Genomic DNA, 18,875 nt, shown 5'->3' with positions numbered 1-18,875 from the left:
TTTTGTTTTTTGAAACCTTGAAGGAAGGTATCCTTGACTTGTCTGATGCTCTTTGTTCTGAGAAGATACAAAACTGCACTGAAAACCATGCTTCAGTGGAGCAGTTCCTCAGAGTTATCTGAGATGCTGTCTTCCAGGCTATAGTCCTCAGTTTGGCTCAAATAAAACTTTCTTCTATTCCTACTATAGATTGGTTTATTGATGGGAAATGTATGTGCTACAACTAGCTTGCAGGAAACTTTATGGAGTCTATGCTGTTTTACACTCAATTGGTCCTGTTAGCTCAACACACACGTGTGCATATACACAGAACAGGTGTGGCCAAGACACACAGTCATGGGGACATTTAACTGGGGGGAGACAGACAATGAGCAATGAAACAAATGAACAAACTTAGTTTAATTTTAAAGAATTAAGGTTTTGTTTAAATTTATTTTTTGAACTGGTAATACTTTTACATGTTTCAAAATTCCAAAAATATCAAAAGATATAGAGTGAAAATTATTCATCCTTTTCCCCTCACTTCTCCTCTCCAAGAGCAAGTAGTATATATAGTAGTATGTATGTTCACTCTGTACCCTTCAGATATAGTGTGTGTGTGTGTGTGTGTGTGTGTGTGCATAAGCAATGGCTTCTTCTTTACACAAATGGAAACATACCATACAAACTGGTTTATACCTTTTCACTTAACAATCTTGGTGCTCTTTTCCACAGTTCATAAAGACAGCCCCCATTTTAAGGGCTGTGTAAAAGCCAGCCAGTCCACCATAAATCACTTAGCCAGTTCCACGTGGTGGACACTGAGGTTGTTTCCAAATTTTCACTTTGGAGATCAATGCCATGGTTAAAACTACATACAGTTTGCACGGGTACAAATATATCTGTAGGATTCATTATCAGCAACTGGTTTGCTGAGACAAAGTGTTTGTAATTTAGATAGCAACCAACGAAGTGCCCTTCACAGAGGCTGTATCAATTCATACTCCTTCAGAAATGTGTATGAATCCCTCCTCCCCCTTTTGGATAAAAGTCAAGGCTGGTAAGATGCTGGGTGGAGGTCACATTGTTACAATCCTCCTGAAAGGTAATTTAAAAAGCTACATGAAATCCATTTTCAGAGGAAAATGTTCAAGATAGAGAAAGAAGTACATGTTACAAGAGAAACAGAAGGGATTCTAATTTTCTAAACACAAGATAACTACACATAAATATTTTTGTTGTGTGTATAAGATTTAATGTTCACTCTATGTATACACACATGTATATTTCAAGAAAAAATTACAAGGAAAATTAACAAAATCTTAGGTAATGACCACCTCTGGATGGTGGAAGTATGAGGAATTAAAATTTAAATAAGCCTCCATACTTATGTGTGTTTTACTTTTGTGCATTTTACAGGTTTTGATACAAAGAATTTGCATTACTTTGACAAACTGATAAAACCATATATTCTCCCTAGTTTATAGTAATTTCCCCTGAGGAGTTTCTTATCTGACTTGGTTTCAAAGCATCTGTAAGGAAATTAGTAGGAATATGATGCCTAGAAAACGTGACCCGAAAAGAGAAATGGAAAATTCCCAAAGATCTACAGTGCATGGGAGAGGGCGGCAGACGGCAACAGTGACAAGCTTGTTCCAGGCTTACCTGGTGAGGCCACTGTGGCCTCAGCCCACCCAGTGTCCACTCTGAGAACTGTGGAAACATGACCCTTCGGCAGCTGCCACTTTTCGGGCCAAGGCGGAGGGAACGGGGCAATCGCAGGCCTGGATTCCAAGCTGTCCAGAGCTGTGAAGTTACCGCGGGGACTCCCCTCCTCAGAGCACACTGGCAGTGGGAGCATTCCGAGTCTGCACCCCACACCGCGGGTGGGGCCGTGAGGAGGTAAAGTCAAAAGTGGGGAGGGCTCTGGTGGCCAGGCCACTTGGTGTCATGTCACTCCCCCTCTCGTGGCCATCCTGCACCAGTGGTGGCAGTGGGAATGGAATGGAATGAAGACAGCTGAGATGTTCAGATGGTAAAACTAACAGGATATCTATCTTCTGGCTTGAGGGATGGGGTGAGGGGTAGCAACCACCCCCGTGCAAGGGCCCAGGGGAGGAGGAACAGGTTTGGCCTGGAAAATGGCCTTTCCCTCCAGGTAGGCTGTGTTTTGGGACTTTGCAGGACATCTAGGGGAGCTGCCCAGCAGCATGCAGCTGCTGTTCTAGCCTGAAGCTCAGAGACCAAGATGTGGGAGTGAGCGGCGCATGCAACGGGCCTCCGGGACCACGCCCCAGGGACCCCAACATTTAAGAGGGGAGGGGAGGGGAGGGCAAGAAGCCCCTCGAGAGGCAGAAGGGATCTGGAAGAGTGGGCTGTTCCAGAATGTCAGGGGACCAAGCATTATAGGGAAGGGGGCCTGGCCGGCAGGCTGAACTATCCAGGGGATGAAGAGGCCGAGCCGAGAGGCGGTGGCGGCATGTGATCAGGAAGTGCGCTTCCTTGGAGCGACTCCTCCAAGAAGAGACTGGAGGCGGAGGGCTGAGGGTGCTGCCGGCTGCGTACCCATCACCTGCTTCCCGAGACCTTCTTCTGAAGGGTGCGGTCTCAGCCACGGAGGTCAGAGAAGCTGAACACTAGCTTTCCAAGCGCCCTCGTCGTTAGACGGCGCCCTGTGACCCAGGCTTGGCCAGTGAGACATAAGGAGCACCGGCTGGAAGCTTCGGGGAAGGCTTTTCTTTGAAACCTCACTGGAGCGACGAGCATAGGCCTGCCCTTCCCCCGTCCTCCAGTCCTGATCGTGGACGCAACTGCTGAGGCTGCAGCAGTCTCCCTGCGATGAGGAGGGCCGGGGTGGGAGAGAAAACACTGCCTCTGACGTAGCTGAGGCCCTGAGGACACAGCCTGATCTGTTTAAGTCATTGTTAACGGGATGCCGACTTCAAGTTCTGGCTCCTAGCTGTGCGAGCTGGCCATGGCTACTTTTGTCCTGGGCCCCATCCTCCTGCATGTAAAATGCCACCACCTCACAGAACTGTGAGGCACTGCCTGTCTGAAAACACACCTCTTCTGAGCCACGGAAAGAGAAGGTTATTTGCTAAGAATGAAGTGGCAGGTGGTGCAGGCTAAGCCACGAGGACAGAGGTGTTGTGACAGTGAGAGCCGACAAGGGAAGTCCATGAGGACAAGCCCAGAGGACAGGCGAGCGCAGAGAAGCAAACGCGAGGCTTCGAGGGCTCTTGTGGAACCTCTGGAGATGAGCAGTGAGGCTGGCTCTGAGCGTCCTGGAGGCCAGCTCTGCTGGGATGGAAACCCCACTGGCTGTGACACCCACAGCACCCAAAGAACAGAAATGGACACGAGAAAGTTCTGACAGGGTTCTGACACCCAACCATCACGTCTCGGCAGCGAGAGCTGATGCTCAGCCATTCTGACAGAGGTCTTAGAACTGCCGTTGTATCCTTCCACGATGATACTCCTTCCATTCAACTTGACGCTCTGCTAACCCAACATTCTGTGGACATTTTTAGGAACAATTTCCACAAGCTGAGATGTACCATAACCAATTTTCCTTCCTTGCAATTTTTGATGTTTATGGTTTGTGTTTAACGTCACTAGAGCTCAGCTGCAGTGGGAACAGCAAACAAACAAAGGAACCATGTTGTACAACCGGAGCACATGACATAGTGTCCCGGCGGGATGGGCATTTCGCCTTTCATTGTAGGTTAGAAAGCAGGCAGGTTTAAATCCTTGGTTTTAATCCTTTCTGCTATGAGATACCAAGGATCACATCTCGAACACAATGTTCTTCTTTATGTCAAGAACAGCATAGACAAAGGTCACAAGATTTTGCTTTCCTGAGGAGTAAAGTTGGAGGAAAGCAAAAAGATGATCCAGACGAAGTTTCCAATCGTGGACATGAAAATGGTCATGTTAGAATGTTCTGCATCGTATACAAATAAACCATTTTCTCAGACGTCTCTCTTTCCTGGGCATTGACAGCTGAAAAGTCTTCCGAAGGTCTTCCAGCAGAGACCCCAGCAAGATGGGGAGCCGTGCTTGAGATGGGGCAGACGAACTTTGAGAACAGAACAGTGAGTCACACCATTCACATAGCCCCTCAGCACAGCCTGGTGACTTGACGCCAAATCAGAAGTCACTCCACCAGGCCAAGGAGGGTCTGATGGGCAGGCTTGGGATGGGGACAAAATTTAGGTTATCCTGTTGTTTGTTTCCCCCAACATATAAAAGACTAAAAAAGAAAAAGAAAGGAGACCTATAGATTAAAAGAGACCTAAGAAAAATATTAAGCAAATGCACCGTGTGATTTTTGTTTAGATCATGATTAGAACAAACCAAATAGAGAACAAAACAAAATTTATGAGGCAACCAGGAACATCTGAACACTAGATACTTAATAATATATTGAGGAATTACTGTTATTTCTGTTTAGATGTGAAAATGGTAATATAGTTTTACTCGAGATTTAATGAAATTAATCATTTTTCCTGCTTCATCCCAGACATTCTTAAATGAAACCAACATTTTTTTTTCCTCTACTGAAATGCCAGGGAAGGAAGACTATGAACAACAAGCTCGGGACCACTTCCTTGATTCCCACTCAGGCTCTGGCAGCTTTACTCACTGTTGCTTTTGCACTATCAGTGCAAACATGAACTTGGTGAAAAAGGCAAATGACGGCTCAGAATGATTATGAAAATGGTTTCTGTCAGCATGAGCTAACGTGATTTTATATACATATTTAAAAGTCCATGCTTTTTAGAGATATCCAGAAAAATGGATGAAATGACAAGATTTCTGAGGCTGATGTAAAAATAATCCCGTGGCAGGCAGGGGTGCCAGTGAAAATGTATTATCCATGTTTTACATGGAATGTCCAAAATAAAATTTAGATTACTCAGAAAAATAAGTGGATTCTTTTCCTTCATACCAACTACAAATGCTAAAAAACAGTGAAAAAAAATTACTAAAAAACATGTTGTGCACATGCTCATGATATCACTTGTTAAAATCAAACGTATAGGATTGTTAATACAGCCCTGATCAATCAATTTACAGAGTCCAGGGAAAATCGGCTCTTGTGCTGGGCATGGTTTCTCCACCTCAGGGCCATGTGATTCTTTGCTGAGGGGCTGTCTGGGGCTTTATAGGATGTTCAGCAGCAGCCCTGGCCTCCCCTACTGGATGCCAGGGGCACCCCTCCCTCCCGCCAGTCATGACAACCAAAATTCGTCCAGACATCGTCAAGTGTCTCCTGGGGAACAAAAGCACTCAGAGTGAGAACCTCCAGCACAGGCCACACTGCTGTTCTAAGGCGATGGTTTCCAGCGGGAGCTGTGACACCCCCCAGGGAACACTGTGCAATTTCACGGGGGCTCCTCTGACATTTGATTTGGGCATGAGTGTGGCTGCCACGCATGCTCTAAGGACTCTGAAGTGCAGAACTGGCCCCAAGGGACCGTGCACGTATGTGTGCAACCACCTGTCTGTAATGTATGAATTGAGACCCTGGGTCAACTCCACGTACAAACCAATTCATTCCTGCAAGTTTAAATGTTATACATAAACCTTCCAGAAATGCACTGGCATTTTGTTTTGTTCAAACCTTTTCCAAGACTTAGTCACCACTTTGGGAAATCACACCCACACAGGAATGCCTCTCGTAACGTTTCCATGGTCAACACTACACTCCGTGTACCAGACGGCAACAGGCAATGCCCCAGGTCTCCGGGCACAATGGCCACAAGGTCACGGGGAGAGATACCACCAAGTCAGCACACGTTACCCTACTGTAAATTACTTTTGCTTTAATTATCCTTTACAAAATGGGGGCACGTATGGATTTTTCAACATTACACGTGTGGGGGTTACATTACCTGTCAATTCATTTCAGGGTACTGGGCTTGATAGATTGGAGAACCACTGAGCTCAGGTGTTTGGGAAGCGTCATTTCCTTAGGAAATCAGAGGGCATTTCTACCCCAGCCCCCCCTCCATAAATACACCTTGTAGGACTTACCACATTTTTGTACCTGTGGTTCAAAAGTCATCCGCAGAGTTTCTCCCCTAGGTGGATTCTCTGATGTCAAACAACACGGACGTGCCCACAGAAGGCTCTTCCACCCCAATAACGTGCACTGGGTTTTTCTCTTGCATGATTTCGTGGATGTCAAACAGGGCCAGTGCCCTGCCTGCCGGCTGCCCTGCCTTTGTCCCAGCCCCAGGGCTCTCACCCGTGGGCCCGAGCTGGTGCCGTCCGAGGTGCGGGCTCCGGCTGCAGGGCTGCGGGCGCCGCCGGCCCCGGCCTCGGGGATCCTCCCTGGTGTGCGTTATCTGGTGTCGGATGAGGTGCGAGCTCTGCGTGAAACACTTGCCGCACTGCCCGCACCTGAAGGGCCTGTCGCTGCGGGTAGCCCCCTCCCCAGGGGTCAGGGGCTCCGGCCACGCCGGCGTGGGCTCGAAGGCCAGCCTCTGGCGGCAGTCGTAGGGGCCCTCGCCGGCGTGCTTGCGCTGGTGCTGGGCCAGGGACGAGCTGTGCCGGAAGCCCTTGCCACAGCGGCTGCACTCGTAGGGTCTCTCGGCCGTGTGCGTCCTCAGATGCAGGAACAGGCACGTGGTGCGCGAGAAGGCCTTGCCGCACACGCTGCAGGTGAACGGCTTCTCCCCGGTGTGCGTGCGCCGGTGGCGGCCCAGGGACGAGTTCTGGTTGAAGGCCCGCCCGCAGTCCTGGCACGCATAGGGCTTCTCCCCGGTGTGGATCCTCCGGTGCACCGTTAGGTGCGTGCTGTGGCAGAACGACTTGCCGCAGTCCGCGCACTTGTAGGGCTTGTGGCCCGTGTGGATGCGCTCGTGCTGCACCAGCGAGGAGTTCTGGCTGAAGGCCTTGCCGCACTCCTTGCACGCGTACGGCCGCTCACCCGTATGGATCCTCCGGTGCACCGTGAGGTGCGCGTTGTGGTTGAAGGACTTGCCGCAGTCTGCGCACTTGTAGGGTTTGTCCGGCACTTGGCTGCGCGCAGGCTCGGGTTCTGGTTCCAGAACCACCTGACCAGAAGAGTTGCTGCAGTCACTGTTGTCACGCGGCTGTCTTTCCAAGGAGCCCATCTGCTCACCGACTGCACTCGGGTTCTGCTGCGAGCTTGTAACCCATGAGTCGGGAGCACACAAACACTCTGTCCTGGAAGTCTCCGGGAGGGGATTTGGGTTTGGACTCAGGACACAGTTTTCCCCAAGTCTGAGACCTTCGTGGCTTCCACCTTGAACCAGTGCTTCCTTGAGGCTGAATTCCAATTGCCTCAAATTACCCTGGTCCTTCTCGGGCCCCTGCACCCGGCCCTCATATTCCCAGTCTTCCCCCGGTGTAGCGGGACATAGAGCCTCCCCCAGGAAGCCTTCCCGCCCCTTCTCCTCAGGAAGGCCCTGCTCCTGGGGCGGTGCTCGGCCCTCAGGTCCAGACTCCCAGCCTGAAAGAAAACCCAAGAGCTGTGAGGGGCTAGTGGACACACCCTGGGCCTGTGACCTAACCTCTTGCCCCGCCTCCCAATTCTGCTCTCACATTGACCCCAGTGCCCTGTCTGTAAACACAGCTTCACTCATTCATCCTTTCAACAAAAACTTCTTGAGCACCTGCCATGGGCCAGATATTGGCCTAGGTCAGGAGCTGGCCAACTACAGCCCCCAAGCGACTGATGCTTTTTATGTTTTTAAAGGGCTGTAGGAAAAAATATGTGACAGAGGTGGGCGGGATTCTGAAGCTGCCGGTGGCTGTTCAGGCAGTCATCCAGGTATTGCTATCAAGGGATTTTGCAGGTGACATTAAGTTTACTCATCAGCTAACCTTAAACCTCAAAATAGGGAGATGATGCTGGATTAGCTGACTGGGCCCAAAGCAATCCCCTCAAGCTTTAAAAGCAGAAGGAGGTAGAAGGCAGAGGCTGGCTGGGCAGGGGGCATGAGCCAGGGAATGCGGGTGCCTCTCGAAGGCGAGAGAAGCTCTCCGCTGAGTCTGCAAGGAAACAGGAACTTCAGTCCTATGACCGCATGGAACTGGATCCTGCCTGTGTCTAGATGCGGATTCTTCCTGTGCCTCCCAGTAAGTCGGCCCCCCGACCCCCAGCCCGCCTTGCCTTGCCTTTGGCCTTGTGGGCCCCAGAGCAGATAAACCAGTCAGGTCTGACAGAACTGGGAGATAATAAATGTATGTTGTCTTAAGCCGTGTTTGTGGCAATCTGTCTCAGCGGTGACAGTTGCCCGCAAAGCCTAAAATATCTACTGTCTGACCCTAGATGCTGAGGACAATGCAGCGACCCTTTGGAGCTGGGGAGGAAGACACTGAACAAAGTGCAGAAGGAGCAGGCTTGGGTGGGGAACGAGTAGCTGAGTACAGAAGACCTGGGTGTGACAGGCCAGATCCCCAAGTGCAGGTGCCCTCTTGTCTGCGGACACCCTGGAGGAGCAGCATCTGGCCTGCGGATCCTCCAGAATCGCCCCTCACGCAGTCAGGGCGTGGAGTGGCGGTGGAGCAACTCACCGCACACTCACCCCTACAGCAGCACACGCCTACTCTCTGGAAGGCAGAGTCTAGAGCCAGATTTGGCAGGGCTGTGCCCCTTCTGGAGACTGCAGGAATGGGTTTCCTTGCTGTTTCCAGTGTCTAGAGGCACCCATGTTCCTTGGCCCTTGCCCTCGCCTCCAGAGCCAGCAGCGGAGCGCCGGCCAATCCCTCTCTGACGTCACCTGTCCTCTTCCCGCCTCTCTCACTAGAGGACTGTTGTGACTGCAATAGGCTGGCCCAATAATCCAACGGACGGGCGCTGGGCATCAGGACGTGGACATCCTTGGGGGCCAGGCTCCCTGCTCACCCCAGCCCTCTCCAACCTCCTCACCTGCTGCAATCCTGTCCACAGCACACTCTATGTGTTCATTCACTTAGGGTCCATCTCACCACACCAGAATGTCCACAGCCAGTTCCTAGAGCTGACAGGGAGCAGGTTCTCAAAAATACATGCTTCAGATGCGAGGCATTGAGGCACTGGCTGGGGGACAGGTGCCGTAGGAGCCAAGCCTGACCAGGCAGCAGGCGCCTGTCTCGCTCACCTCCAGTCCCCAAACTGGACTCCATGCACAGCACCCAGAGGGTACTTAACAAAAACACCAGCCAGTCCACAAGGACAAAAACACCAGCCAGTCCACAAGAACACTCTACAGGAATGTTTACAGCAGCACTTTTCACAAGAGCCAAAAAGTGGCAACAACCCAAATGTCCATAAGTGTGGTCCATCCACATAATGGGATATGATTCAGCCATGGAAAGGAATGAAGTACTGACATACGCTACAACATGACTGAACCCTGAAAACAAGATGTTCACTGAAAGAAGCTAGACACATACAAACTATTAGGTATTAAAATAAGCTACAAGGATATATTGTATTGATACAACACAGGGAATTTAGCCAATATTTTATAATAACTGTAAGTGGGGTACAGCCTTTAAAAATTGTGAATCAGTATACTGTACACCTATAGCTTATATAATATCATACATCAACTATACTTCAATAAAAAAATAAAACAAAACAGACAAAAACAGAAAAAAAGAAAAAGCTGGACACCAAAGGCCACATACTGTAAGATTCCATTTAAATGGAATATGCAAATCCACGGACAGAAAGTGGATTAGTGGTTGCCGGGGGCTGGGAGGGATGAGGCGATAGAGTGACTGCCTTTGATATTGTCATTTAATAAGAAATATGTATTTGGTCTTCATCTCTGGTCCCCAGCACACAGCTCCTAAAAGGCTTGGGATTTCCTTAGTGAGAGGGGTCAGGAGTGTCTTTTGTTAATTGTAGTAAGTCCCCCTCAACCATATGAGTTCATGCTAACGAGGTGACTCGTGGTGGGCCTCTGGACAGCTTCAGGGGAGCTTCAGCCCCTCTCCCCTGACATCTGTCTGTTCATTTGTATCTTTTGTATCATCATTTACAAAAAACAGTAAATGTAAACGGTGTTTCCCTGAGGCCTGTGAGCTGTTACAGCACATTATTGAACCTGAGGGGCTGTGGGAACTCCCGATTTACAGCCAGTCGGTCAGAAGTATGGGAGGCCCTGACTTGTGGCCAGTGTCTGAAGTGGGGGCAGCCTTATGGGACTGAGTCCTTAAGCCGTGGGGTCTGCACCAGCTCCACGGAGATAGCGTCAGAATTGGACTGAATCGTTGGGACACACGGCTAGTGTCTGGAGGGGTGGAGAACTGGTTGTTGATGTGGAAACCCCACACGTTTGGTGTCAGGAGTGTTCTGTGGGTAAAAACAAACCATGGTACTGCTAATGGACAACTTCCGGGCAGCAGAAATGTTCTGGAACTAGACACTGCTGATGGATACACAACCTGTGAATACACTCAAAACCACAGAATCGTACACCTTACATGGATGAATTTTATGGCATGCTTGGGACCTGGCAGCTGGAAGGGGGCTGGCCTGATGGGAGTTAGTTCAGGGCCTGGGGGTGAAGGCCAGCATTTGGGGCTGGAAGATCTCAGACAGGCTCCGTGGCCTCAGAGGAGACAGGGTAGTTGTTAGTCCTGCCCCCGGGTGATGGGCCACACCCTATTGTGGAGGTACCGGGGCTTCCCTACAGATGGTGTCAGAGGCTTTCAGGTGGGAGGCTGGGCTGCAGGTACAGCTGGTTACGTATTCCGTGGCCAGAGCCCACTTCTTTCAGAAAGTAGTCAGGGTACCAACGCACCAGCCCCAGGGAAGGGATGGATAAGCCAGTGATGACAATCTAGACTCCCTCCTTCCAGCTTCCCCAGCAGCTGGGCTGACCCCCTTCTGACCAAGGAGACCTCAATGGACAACATCTGGAATTCTGATAAAAGGGGACAAATGTGATTGGCGCCATTCTTCCCAGCTCCTCCTGCCCCTGTCTGGAGCACAGATGTGACGGCCAAAGCTGCTGCAGCCACGCTGAGCCCCAAGGAAAGGCCAGGAGAATCAGAACCATCAGCCCTGGCCTTCCTGGAATGCCAAGCCAGCACCAGCAATGGCCACCTCTGGGCTCCTGCTTCGTGAGAAAAATGCTGCTCTCTTGCTTTGAGGAGCTCTAGCCCAGTTGTCAGGTATCTACGGCTGAACACAATCCTGTTCCCAAGAGAACAGAAGGGTGTAGGGAAGAGGTTTACAGGCTGTGGACGTGCAAGAATGCAACGGAGAAGATGAAGGGCAAGTTCACACATCAGAAACGATCCTGTGGTAAGGGCACACTGGGAAGGTTGCTGAGAGAGGGAAGAAGTGGTGCATTCTGACCCCTCGAGGAGAGGCAGGAGGTCTCTGAGCTCAGAGAAAGGGGAGCACAGGTGAGGAGGCCTCAGAGCACCGGGAGCGCCCCAGGCAGGGGACGGGAGGACAGGGCCCAGACTGCCCGTGCAGAAAAGAGCTACAGGGTCGGCCCAAGGCTGTCATCCTAAGAGGGCCAGCTTTCAAGGCTGGTCTTTGGCTGGGTCTGGGAACTTGGATTTGGGGAGGGTTGCCACAAACCTAACCGGTCAGAGAGGCTCACTGTGCCCAAACTCTGTGACAACAATATGGTTTAGGGCGAACACCTGCTTTCTCCTGGGAGCCTGGAGTCTTGCTCTGTGCCAGGTAGGGGGTGCCCACGTGACCAGCCCCCAATAAACCCCCTGGCACAGAGCCTATAGTGAGCCTCCCTGGCAGCCAACACTTCTCCCCTGTTGTCACAACTCACTGCCCGTCCAGGGAGGGATTCTGAAGCTGGCGTCTGGCCCCCTCTGGATTCGGCCCCACTGGCCTCTTCCCTTTGCTGACTTTCCTCTGTATCCTTTCTCGGGGATCCCGACACACCACCCCTTCCAAGCAGCACAACTGCTCCTGTTAGGGGTTCCCACTTGGTGGGTTCTCACCTGGACAGCGGCCCTGGGCAATTCCTCTCTCTGCCACCCATAGCTCAGCCCCTTGCTCCAGCTGGGAGATGACTTCGGGTTTGGGAAGCTCAGGCCCTGGAAACAGAGAAAGACAAAGGAGGTGGGAGCCTGCTCTGGAGAAAAAGAACCAGCCCAGGCTCCAGCCCTAGACTCCGGACCGTCAGGACATGGGAGCGCCTCATAAGTTTTTGCATTGGGACAGAAAAGGGCAGACACCCTCCTACCCGCATGTCCCATAGGAAATGAGAATTCAAGGTCTCTGATCCCTAGCCCAGGTCAAGTCCTCACACCAGAGGCCCCACGACCCATAACCCACGAAGAACAAGTCACCACAGGAATCTGATCGTCAGCTTGGGAAGTGGGCCTCACCCACAGAGAGCAGGTGCCCGAAGGTCTCCAGCATCACGTCACGGTACAGGGTCCTCTGGGCAGGGCCCAGCTGCCCCCACTCCTCCTGGGTGAAGTCCACAGCTACGTCCCGGAAAGTCACCGGCTCCTGAAACATCACACACACTCTCAATCAGCTGGACTGTCCTCATCAACACGCTTGGGAAAAGGAGGAGGAGAGGGGAAGGTGAAGACAAGCAGGCCAGTGTCCAGAGAGTGCACGTTCTGAGCAATGCAAGTCAGGTTTCACTGGGCACCTACTGGGCTGCCTCATGCGGGGGTGGGCTGTATGGCGAGGACATGAGAAAGTATCCAGGCAAGATCAAAGCCAACCATAGCTGACCTACAACTGAGCTCAGACAGGTGCCGGTGCCGACAGAGACCAGATTAAACTGCCGACTTGCAGATTTGTGGGCTAAAGAAATGGTTACTGTTCTAATCCACTAAATTTTGGGATAGTCTGTTGTGCAGCAACAACTAACTGACACACTAAGAAATCCTCAGACTCAAAGCAAGGCTTATCATCCTCCCTGAAAGAGGGATGTGCAGTTGAGGTCAGAAACTCACTGGCCTTGAGAGACTGGGCAGGCTCACAAGTGACTAAAGTGAGCCCACGTAAGAGCTTACGAGGGTTTAACCGATAAGAGGTGACACGGGAAGTGATGAGTAATATGTGTGACCTGTCTGAAGGGGTGGCTGGGACTCAGAATCAGTTGACTGTGGGGAAATACAGGCCCCATGTGGTCAGAATTCCCAATCTCTGGTGAGAAGCTGAAAATTCGGTCACATTTTATGAAGTGAAAACTTTAAATTTTGGTAAGTTTATGCAATGTATTTAAAATGTTTCCCACAAATGAAACCCTTCTGTGGGCTGGCTGTGGCCATGATTAAAAGCTGGATCAAAGGTTTGGCTCTGCCATTTCCTCGAGAGGCAGAGAGCAGGTACCCACCTTTGCCTCCTCGTTTCCTTGTCTACAAAGAATCACTCCTTGGGAGCCGTGATAGGGATTAAGTGGCTGTTAAACACTTCTTACAGGACAACTGGACAGCCACATGCAAAAGAATAAAGTTGGTCCCCTACCTCACACCATATGTAAAATTGAACTCAAAATGGATCAAAGACATAAATGTAAGAGCTAAGACTATTAAATTCTTAGAAGAAGGGACTTCCCTGGCAGTCCAGTGGGTAAGGCTCTGTGCTTCCAATGCGGGGGGCCCAGGTTCGATCCCTGGTCCAGGAACTAGATCCCGCATGCATGCCGCAACTAAGAAGCCCACATGCCGCAACTAAAGATCCCGCATGCTGCAACAAAGATCCCACATGCTGCAACTAAGACCCGGTGCAGCCAAAATAAATAAATAAATATTAAAAAAAATTCTTAGAGGAAAACATAGTGATAAATCTTTATAACCTTGTATTTGGCAAAGGATTCTTAGATATAACAGCAAAAGCACCAGCAATAAAATAAAAAAATAAGTAAAACCGACTTCATCAAAACTAAAAACCTTTGTGTTCCAAACGACATTATCAAGAAAGTGAAAAGACACCCATATGATGGGTGATGATAACTGCAAATCATATATCTGATAAGTGACTTGTATCCACAAGATATAAACAACTCTTAAAACTCAAAAATAAAGACAATCCAATTGAAATGAGCATAGGATCTATATAGGTATTTCTTCAAGAAGATATAAAAGAATATACAAATAGCTAATAAACACAGGAAAATATGCTCAACATCATTCACCACCAGGGAAATGCAAGTCAAAATCACAGACCAAATACTTCAATTTTAAAATTGTATTTTCTTTTAAGAAAAACACAGTCAGATTTAAAACTATTAAAGAGGGGCTTCCCTGGTGGCGCAGTGGTTGAGAGTCCGCCTGCCGATGCAGGGGACGCGGGTTCGTGCCCCGGTCTGGGAGGATCCCACATGCCGCGGAGCGGCTGGGCCCATGAGCCATGGCCGCTGGGCCTGTGCGTCCGGAGTCTGTGCTCCGCAACGGGAGAGGCCGCAGCAGTGAGGGGCCCGCGTATCGCAAAAAAAAAAAAAAAAAAAAAAAACAAAAACTATTAAAGATATTAAAGAAATATAGTACAGGTGGCATATGGCTCTGACAAAAATTGTGCAGCAAATATGCAGAACCCTTTGGTTGGGAACGGAGGTCTCTGCTCCTGTCCTCATATCCTCACCTCCCACTCAGAAGGTCCTCCAATCCTGACAACATGCTCCCTGTGTCTCCTGCCCCCACCCACCACCACCTAATCTGCATGGGGTACCAGTGACAGCCCAGCCACCAGGTCTTCAGACCCCTGCAAACCTCCTCCTCCTCTACACTGTTGGGTCCCGGAGGGATGGGCTTTGTCAGACCCCATCCTCCCCCCTCACCCAGTGCCTTAGTTAGCTCTCAGTGTCTCTCCTACCCCCACCCCCCAGATGCCTGAATGTTTTTTCTCAAACCCATACCATTCCTGCTTAAAACACTTGAATGGCTCCTTTCCATCTTTGGATACAGGATGACCTCTTTTAGCCTGGCTATGGTTGGCTGAAAAACGGCCCCCAAAGGTATCTGGGTCCTAGTTCTTGGAACATGTGAACGTTACCATAAATGGCAAGAGGGACTTTGTGAACGTGATTAAGGATTTTAAAAATAGGGAGATTACCCTGGATTATCCAGGAGGTCCCTAAATTCAATCACAAATGTTCTTCTGAAGGGAAGGCAGAGGGAGATTTAACTACAGAAGGGAGAAGACAACGTGACCACTAAAGCAAATGCTATGCTGCTGGCTTTGAAGATGGACAAAGGGCTATGAGCCAAAAAATGCAAGCTCTACAGCTCTAACAGCTGGAAAAGGCAAAGAAACAGATTCTACCCTAGAGCCTTGACAGGAAGGGCAGATCTGCCCACATGTTGATCACAGCCCAGTGAAGGTGACTTCAGACTTCTAACCTCCAAAACTCTAAGAACAAATGTATATATTTTAAGCCACCACATTTGTAGTAATGTTATGGCAGCCAGAGGACGCTAATACCAGAAGCCCTCCACTTCTGGTCCTCGCCTCCTGTGGTGGCTGGCCTCCAAGATGGCCCCCAAGGATCCGCAGCCCTTTGTAGCCCCCTCCTATACGAGCAAGTTTGACTTATGTAACCAATAGGATATAGTAGAGTGTGAATTTTGACCCCAGGTCATAAGACATTGTGGCTTCCACATAGCTCCCTCTTGGATCATTCACTTTGTGGGAAGCTAGGTGCCATGTTGTGAGGCCGCCCAGGCAGCTCCACAGAGAGGCCCACATGAGAAGGAACACAGGCCTCCTGCCTGTCACGCGAATGAGCCATCCTGGAGGTGGATTCTCCAGACCCAGTCAAGTCTCAGGTGACAGCTGTCCAGGCTGACACCTTGACTGCCATGAGCCCAAGCCAAAACCACCAGCTAAGTCATTCCAGGATTCCTATCATCAGAAACTGAGATAATATTTATTGTTGTTTTAGGCCACTACATTTTTCATTATTTGTTACACAGCAACCAATAATGAACACACTTTCTCTTAAGCCTCTCACTGCTGACAGACTCTCTCGTTGACCAAACTTTAGTCTGGTTCCTTACAACCCTCTTCCCAACTAAGCTTTGACTTCTGGGCTTCTGTGTCCGTTTCTGCAACACTCAGTTTTACCAAAAATCCACTGATTTAGCCAGGATCCCACCCTCCATATCTGACCACTCTTGATATCTTTTCAAAGTCCTCATCCCCCACAATCCTCCAGATAACATCCCCTCATTTGGGTGCTTCAGCAATAATCCTGTTTTAGGTCAGTTTAGCAAGAATTACCCCGCCCCCCCCCCCACTATAAATACCCACTTTTCCCTGTTGTATTCAGAATAGAGCCCAGCTCTATACTGAAGTCTCTTTCCCCCTATTGCAACAGTTCCCAAATAAAATCTGTTTTTACTGCTTTAACTACTGTCCAGCTCTGGTATTCTCTGACACTGCTCACTCCCTGCCATCCACAGCAAAAGCAAACTAAAGCATTTCCTGCCAATCTGCAACAAGAAGTCTCTGAACACATGCACACCTAGGATTGTCGAGAGTCTCACTCTGCATTCCAAATGTGAAATAAATGCAACCCCCCGCAGACAACAACAAAAAGACAGAAAGTCTGTAACTTCAAAGACCCGGAGCTTCAGGAATTATGAATTTCTTTTGGTTCCTGCTACGTGGAGTCAGCACTACATGGAGAACAGAGGCAACTTTGTCTAGAAAGGCTGGAGCTTTGAATCAGGCGCCTTCCCAGATGGCCTTGCAAGCAGACTACCCTGTACTGCAGTCCCCCACAGCCCCGCAGGGGTCAGACGCGGTGGTCGCTCCCGCCCCATTAACGCGGTGTGTGGTCACCTGTCCTCACCCCAGAGGCTGTCCCCGTCCGCGGGCCAGGGGGTTCGGGGAGCGGGGCTCTGGGTGGGTGTCGGTTGACTCCGCATGTTGAAGCATCTCTGCTCCAGTTACTATTACCCATGCTCACGGTGGTCGGCCTTCGGGGCGGGGCCAGCCCGGTCCTCGGGAATGACCCCAAGTTCTAGGCCGGGACAGAAAGGCGGGAGGACTTGCGGAGCATACGCAATCGGGGACTGGAAGGCCTGGGTTCGATTCCCGACGCCACCCCTCACCAGCTGGGCTAGTCGGGGCGCACGACCTGGGCTTCAGTCTTCCCGTATGACCAGGGGATAACGCCCGACCCTGCTCACCGTGCGCTGCGAGGGGTAAAGGGTCAATATCTGAGGGAGATGCCCGGCCTGGGGCCCGCGGCCGTCGTTGTTATTGTTACTATTATTGTTCCGCCGTACCTGGAGCCGTTCCGCCGGCGGCCCCGTAGCCATCGTCAGTGTCGCCGCTTCCTCCTCGGGGTCCATCCTGGGCCGACAGGTCGATGACAGGCGCCCGAGGTGAACCTGAACCAGAGAGCCCCACCCGCTACAGAGACCGCGGGACTCGCCGCCCGCCGGACAATGGCGGCCGCGCCGGCGACGCTGCAACTACAGCTCCCAGAAGGCTGTGCAGCGCCCTGCACCCCCGGCCAATGAAAGCCTTCGTTCATCGAGCCTTCGACCAATGGGGGCTTCCTCTCGCTTGCCCTTCGGCCAATGGGGCCCCTCAGGCCGCCGCGCTGTGCGCCTAGGCGGGCGGGGGTCCAGCGCCAGTGGCTATGGTGTTGCGGGCCCCGATGGTGGGGGAATCGTTCTCCCAAAACAAATGCCAGTCCGCGCCCTGCGGCCCCGCTTCCAAATGCCAGTCTGCGCCCTGTGGCCTGGCATCGGAAAGCCAGTCTGCAACCTGGAATGCCACGGCCCGGGTTGAAATCTGGGCCTGCTCTTCCCAGCTGGAAAGGCGCAGGAGGAGGCCTGGGGCTTTCCTTGTCTGTGGATCGTATACTGCCGTTGTGCTTAAAATATTTCTATGCTTTACAATTACATGAACGTTTAAAGATTTTGTTAATAGAATAGGTTTAGGGGGCTAGTGGCCCAGAGGGGGCACAGGCGGGTTCTGAGAGTTGATCATGTCCTGTTTCTCGATTTGGGGTATTCCCTTTGCGAAGGGTCATATCTGTGGTTCTGTTAGAGTCCATTAAAAAGTTTATTAGAAAAGAAGAAAGGAAAAGCCGATGTTCACCAGGATGCAGTCGAAACAGAACAAATATTTATTTGATCATGTACTGTGTGCTAGGAACCAGGCACAGCAAGGCAGAGAACAGAGATACTCGCCCGCCCCCACGGGGCTGCTGGTATAGTGGGGAGAGACAGACAGCAAACCACAAACATGACAAAAGGGTGAACGACTGTGGTCACTGCGGCGATGGGGCAGCCGGCTTCCAAGGGGCACGCGGTTTCTGCACTCACTCCCATCCCTGTCATCCCTTTGCTGCTGCTGCATCTCTCCGCTTCAGTCCAACCACCTTTCTGCAATCTGCTGGGCATTTCCCCTGCAACCACACCCAGGACCCAACCCCACCAGGCCTGCGATGCCAGGAGGAGCATGTGTTCACTCACCACTCACCGTGGCTGTGGGAACCACGGGTCAGGCAGCCTCCAGGAGACCGAATCTGGCTTCTACTGGGAGCCCAACAAAATTTCCTGGTGGTATTCCTTTCTCCGTGGGCAGAGAAGGTCCCAGGAGGGACCCAGGAAGTCCCAGGAGGAACCCAGGAGGTCCCAGGAGGGTCTATTGCCTTCCCCTTAGCAGCAGCCCTCCAGAGGGTAGAGAGGTGGTGGTGGGGTGTTGAGTCTATTATCTTCTCCTTGGGAACAGCTCTTGTTTTTATTTATTTATTTAAAGTAAAGTTTTTTTAATATATAAATTTATTTATTTTATTTTTGGCTGTGTTGGGTCTTCGTTGCTGCGCGCCGGCTTTCTCCAGTAGCGGCGAGTGGGGGCTACTCTTTGTTGTGGTGGGCGGGCTTCTTACGGTGGATTCTCTTGTTGAGGAGCACGGGCTCTAAGTGCACGGGCTTCAGTAGTTGTGGCTCGCAGGCTCAGTAGTTGTGGC

At 50.9% G+C, this 18,875-nt stretch overlaps 1 protein-coding gene across 4 annotated transcripts; it reads right to left on the bottom strand.

Annotated features, from left to right (window-relative positions):
- Window positions 1-397: 397 nt before the first annotated feature.
- Window positions 398-17,357, bottom strand: ZNF8 (zinc finger protein 8). Of its 4 annotated transcripts, none has more exons than XM_073796751.1 (5): window positions 17,080-17,357; window positions 12,313-12,439; window positions 11,923-12,018; window positions 6,019-7,462; window positions 398-4,231 (listed from the first exon to the last, which is right to left on the bottom strand). In XM_073796751.1, the coding sequence occupies exons 1-4, from the start codon at window positions 17,242-17,244 to the stop codon at window positions 6,066-6,068; spliced, it is 1,785 nt and encodes a 594-aa protein (XP_073652852.1). In that variant the 5' UTR covers window positions 17,245-17,357; the 3' UTR covers window positions 398-4,231; window positions 6,019-6,065. The 4 variants fall into 4 exon arrangements, with proteins under 4 accessions (XP_073652852.1, XP_073652853.1, XP_073652851.1 ...); XM_073796752.1 differs by having other exon boundaries at window positions 6,032-7,462; XM_073796750.1 differs by lacking the exon at window positions 398-4,231 and having other exon boundaries at window positions 5,786-7,462.
- Window positions 17,358-18,875: the final 1,518 nt, after the last annotated feature.

This window comes from Tursiops truncatus, chromosome 19, assembly GCF_011762595.2.
Source record: "Tursiops truncatus isolate mTurTru1 chromosome 19, mTurTru1.mat.Y, whole genome shotgun sequence".
Lineage (NCBI taxonomy): Eukaryota > Metazoa > Chordata > Mammalia > Artiodactyla > Delphinidae > Tursiops > Tursiops truncatus.
This window is presented reverse-complemented; position numbering and strand designations above follow the sequence as displayed.

Excerpts from the sequence above, each read along its gene's own strand:
- ZNF8 (XM_073796751.1), bottom strand. The coding sequence starts at position 17,244 with ATGGACCCCGAGGAGGAAGCGGCGACACTGACGATGGCTACGGGGCCG. Across the intron at positions 12,440-17,079 it reads TTTACCCCTCGCAGCGCACG|GAGCCGGTGACTTTCCGGGA; the intron begins GTGAGCAGGGTC and ends GTGATGTTTCAG. Across the intron at positions 12,019-12,312 it reads CGGGCACCTGCTCTCTGTGG|GGCCTGAGCTTCCCAAACCC; the intron begins GTGAGGCCCACT and ends CTCTGTTTCCAG.